The sequence below is a fragment of the Triticum urartu genome, chromosome 5A (assembly GCF_056163025.1).
Source record: "Triticum urartu cultivar PI428250 chromosome 5A, HENAU_Tu73, whole genome shotgun sequence".
NCBI lineage: Eukaryota > Viridiplantae > Streptophyta > Magnoliopsida > Poales > Poaceae > Triticum > Triticum urartu.
This window is the reverse complement of record NC_141877.1, coordinates 647,082,888-647,086,985: the sequence shown is the minus strand read 5'-3', so window position 1 is coordinate 647,086,985 and position 4,098 is coordinate 647,082,888. Positions and strand designations below refer to the sequence as shown.

The window sequence follows — 4,098 nt, the reverse complement described above, 5'->3', positions numbered from 1 at the left end:
AATTAAGATTTAGCAAGACTATTTTTGCTAAACCTCATCTGCCTAAAATTATTTTTGGCATCAGTCACTTTTTGCTTCTTCCTACTTGCAGATGTGGAGGTCAGACCTTGTCAGAGAAGAAGCAATCTCGCAATCTTTCCTAGGGATGTGGGGGTGCAGGTTCGCTGGGAAGCAGCAGCCTCACTATCTATTTTAGGGATGTGGGGAGCGCAGGGGTTCGCTGGAGTTGTTCACTAGTGTGGGCCTTAGAGGGATGGCTTGGTCGGGGCCGCGACCAACACGACTGTAGGGGGAAGGTCGAGAGGAGGGCCGGCGGCTACGCCAGGAAGAAGAAGTCGAAGGTTGAAGATGAACCCTGATCTATTTTCAGCCGTTGATCCAATGGCCCTTGAAGAAGGTCTTTTTTTTTAGAAAAAAATGGTCAACAGGGGAGTCCTTGGAGACGGTGAGTCGGTGACCGATGCAACATATTTTTTTCAGGCTACTGACGTATATAGACTGGTTCAGACGCATATTTTTTCAGGTGACTGGAAATTTGTCACAACAAAAGATGACTAGGTGTATTTTTCCTGCATAAAAAAGATGACTAGGCGTATTTACACGGAAAAATAGCTTTAATCTCCCCTTGTTTATTTAGCACTGGTACGATTCCTTCGTGCTCGTTTTTAGTACGAACACAAAACGTAACCAGTACATGCATGCGTTGACGCATGCACACGTACGTGCACGTTGAGTCACAGCTTGTCGCAGCGAGCGGGCACGAAGACCAGCTTATTGCTCTCCAGGTCGTAGACCACGTGCGTGTTCTGCTGCTGGAAGTTGCCTATGCCGGTCATGCCGCTCTCGCCCGCCGCATGTATCACCACGCACGTCCCGTCGTCGTCGCCGTCGCCGCCGTCGAGGTCCAGCACGTAGTTCTCCCGTGGAAGGTCCCAGTCCGCATCTTCAAGATGGAGGGTCATCTTCGGCATGGCGGGCGCCTTCTTCTTATGCGGGGCGGAGAAGCACAGCATGCCGGCGACCATGTCGGACGGCAGCGGCACCTGCGCCTTGAACTCCTCCACGATGCTCAGGAACACGGCCCGCGGGAATTTCGTGATGCTCAGGCCGGAGTCGATCATCGTCCCGCCGGAGCCATCGCCCTTGAACGCGAACGTCGACGCGTTGAATGGCAGCCGCGTCTTGCCGACGGTGATGCCTTTGAGCGAGAGGTAGTACTTGGTGCTGTCTGGACCCCGGGCGAACGGGGTGGACTGGATGGGCCCCGTGGCCTGCGCTTGAAGGTCATCCGGCGTGCCCAGGAACACGGGGCTGGTCCTGGACTCCACGATGTTGGTGAAGCAGTAGGAGAAGCCACCCACCTTGAGCTGCGACGGCAGAGACAACGGCCCGCGGCCGAAGCCGGCGATGCCGGACTCGTTTGATCCGAAGAGGCCGGTGTTGAACATGCCGCAACCAAAGCGGAGTTTCGGCACCGCGGCGACCTTGCCGTCGTTGGGCGCCTGCTGGAAGGTGAAGGTGTCCTCCACGATCTGCCCCGTCGAGATCGAGTTGTCGCCGTAGAAGTAGGTGTAGAAGCAGATGTTGTCGCGGGCGGTGCACCCGGAGAGCGCGAGCCCCCCCTGCGAGCAGACAGGGTCGGAGCACGAGACGCCGTGGATGGTGCCGGAGGCGGAGATGTTGATCGCCGGGAACGGCTGGGGGAAGCAGACCTGGCAGAAGCACTGCGTCCAGACGAAGTCGCTGCCGGTGTCTAGCGTCAGCGCCACGCGCTGCGGGCGAGGCGTGCCGATGCCAAAGTGGACGAGGTACTCGGATTGCATGTTTTCTATGCCCACGGTGCCACGGCTCACGGGCGCGGTCACCGGGTGCGCATTGGCGCCACGGCCAGGTGCTGGGCACCGGCTGTCTATGCGGGCCAGTGACCGAGCGGCCATCCGGCGGAGCAGCTGGTGCTTGGTGAAGCCGCGGCCGCTGTCCACGTGCGTGAGGTGAGCCCGCAGGGACGCCGCCGCGTGGCCGGCCGCCGACGAGGCTAGCAAGGCCGTGAGGAAGAGAGCATAGGGTAAGAGCTGCAGCGCAGGCATGTCCTTCGACGTGCACACGCTCACGCCGTTGAGCACTTTACTAGGTGGAAAGCTTGATAATTCGGTTACATGTTCGTCGAGGAGCACTTAGGATGTTGGACTTATATGTAGCAACGGTGTGCCAGTCAACTTTGCAAAAAGGTCCACAAAAACATGCATAACCACAAGATTGTCCAAGCCACTTTCTAGATTTTTTTTGTTTGCGAATCATCACTTCCAATATTTTTGTTGCTCCTCGCTCAAGCACAGAACTTAGTGCCTGCACCTAGGCATTAAGCCTAGCCGGCCTATCCCTATCCGTGGACAATGATGCTATAAGATAATGAGAAAAGTGATTCTACCATGCACAGGATATCCCGTGCATGGCTAAACCGTTGATATGGTTAGAGATGCACTCATGCCATGTATTCATTCTCATATTTAAATCCATCTCACAACTTTATGGAGCAAGGCAGCACCTGCTAGTTCTCTCTCCTACACACTAGTATGTGACGTGGATTTTATTTTGAATCCAAACTTTAAACAACCATATATTTTAAAATAAATACAAGGTAAATAGTCTGTATGAACGTGTGTCTTTCTTTTGATGATATCTTCGAAACAAGTTCAATATTTAATATGTATTGAATTTTGAGTTTACGAAACACAATGAAACAATTTTTTTTGGAATATTGCATGATGGTTTTCGCGTGGATATATAACAATGTTCTGTTCTTGCACACATTAGTAAGTTTATTAATAACAACGGAAAATAACTTGTGCAAATTGACAAAAAAAAAGTCTAACAATCACAGTTTTTGTAGTTTCATGAAGTTCTAAAGTTCATGTTTCAAAAATGTTCAAATAATATTCATGGTTAGTCTTGTTGAAAAGATCTCGTTGACAAAAACACAAATATGTAAGAAGATAAGGAATCAAATTTTATGTGTGAAAACTAGGACAAATTCAAATTAGAGACAACTTAAAATCCATAGATGGACTGAGGAGAAAGAAAGAATTTTTATTAGGGGATAGGATGGAGCCCGTGTGCTCATAATTGAGTTAATGGTGATGCCATGCACAGTATCTTCCGTGCATGGTAGAAAACCAATTTCGATGTGGTTTTCATGTTTGCTCGATGAGCAGTGAGTACGCTGGTGCTCGTCCATTTCACGACGCTGCTGCTGTTGCCGGGCTACTTTGTCGGTGTGTCTCGTGTCGATTTTGTGGTATGTTTGCAGTCTTTTCAATGGAAAAGAGGCACTATCCGATGGGAAACGAGATGGTTGTTCTCCATATGGCCAGCTGGTACATATCCTTGTGAACTTGATGCTGCCACCGTCCTAATCACCTTTTGCTCGCCACACAGGAGTGTCTCAAATTCAATGGCGAAATTACTGTGCACACGGCAAGTTGCCGAACGATTTTCAGATGACGTTGTGATCGATGGCTGCGGCCCACATGAACCCAAGTGATCGATGGCTCCTATAGCTTGCCGTCTACAAATCGGGCACAACCCATCGTTTGTGTAGCAGCTCTCATTCAGTGGGGCTGGGAGTGCGACATGGACGTTGGACTTTTTTTATTCCGCATTTCATGCTCTTTTTCACATCTCCTTGTTCCATATAACGGCATGGAGGTTTTATCTTTTGGCGTGGGTGGCAGAAAATCTACATACTCCTACGTAACTTGCCTCATAGCATCTCCAACAACCGCGCAGCATGCTAAAAAAGCGTTTGCAACGTGCTGTTCGCGAGTTTTTGCATGTTGAGAAACGCTTGCTCCAGCGGCCGCTGCAAATTATACCACACGCTGCAAAAAAAACTATGTTATACACTCAAAACAAATAAAAAACCATAGGCATAGATAAAAAAAATAATACATAGATAAAAAAACGATACATAGATAAAAAACCATAGGCATAGATAAAAAAGTGATATATAGATAAAAAATGCGATACATAGATAGTTCATCTAGCATAGATAGGTAAAAAAAGAAACTAGTCCGAGGTAGAAACTACGGTGCAACTAGA

General features: G+C 49.3%; 1 protein-coding gene across 1 annotated transcript; it reads right to left on the bottom strand.

Moving 5' to 3' along the window:
* Window positions 1-609: 609 nt before the first annotated feature.
* LOC147973730 (aspartic proteinase nepenthesin-1-like) lies at window positions 610-2,159 on the bottom strand. Its single transcript, XM_087522224.1, has one exon. It carries the CDS (start codon window positions 2,085-2,087, stop codon window positions 735-737), a length of 1,353 nt encoding a protein of 450 aa, XP_087378350.1. The 5' UTR covers window positions 2,088-2,159; the 3' UTR covers window positions 610-734.
* Window positions 2,160-4,098: the final 1,939 nt, after the last annotated feature.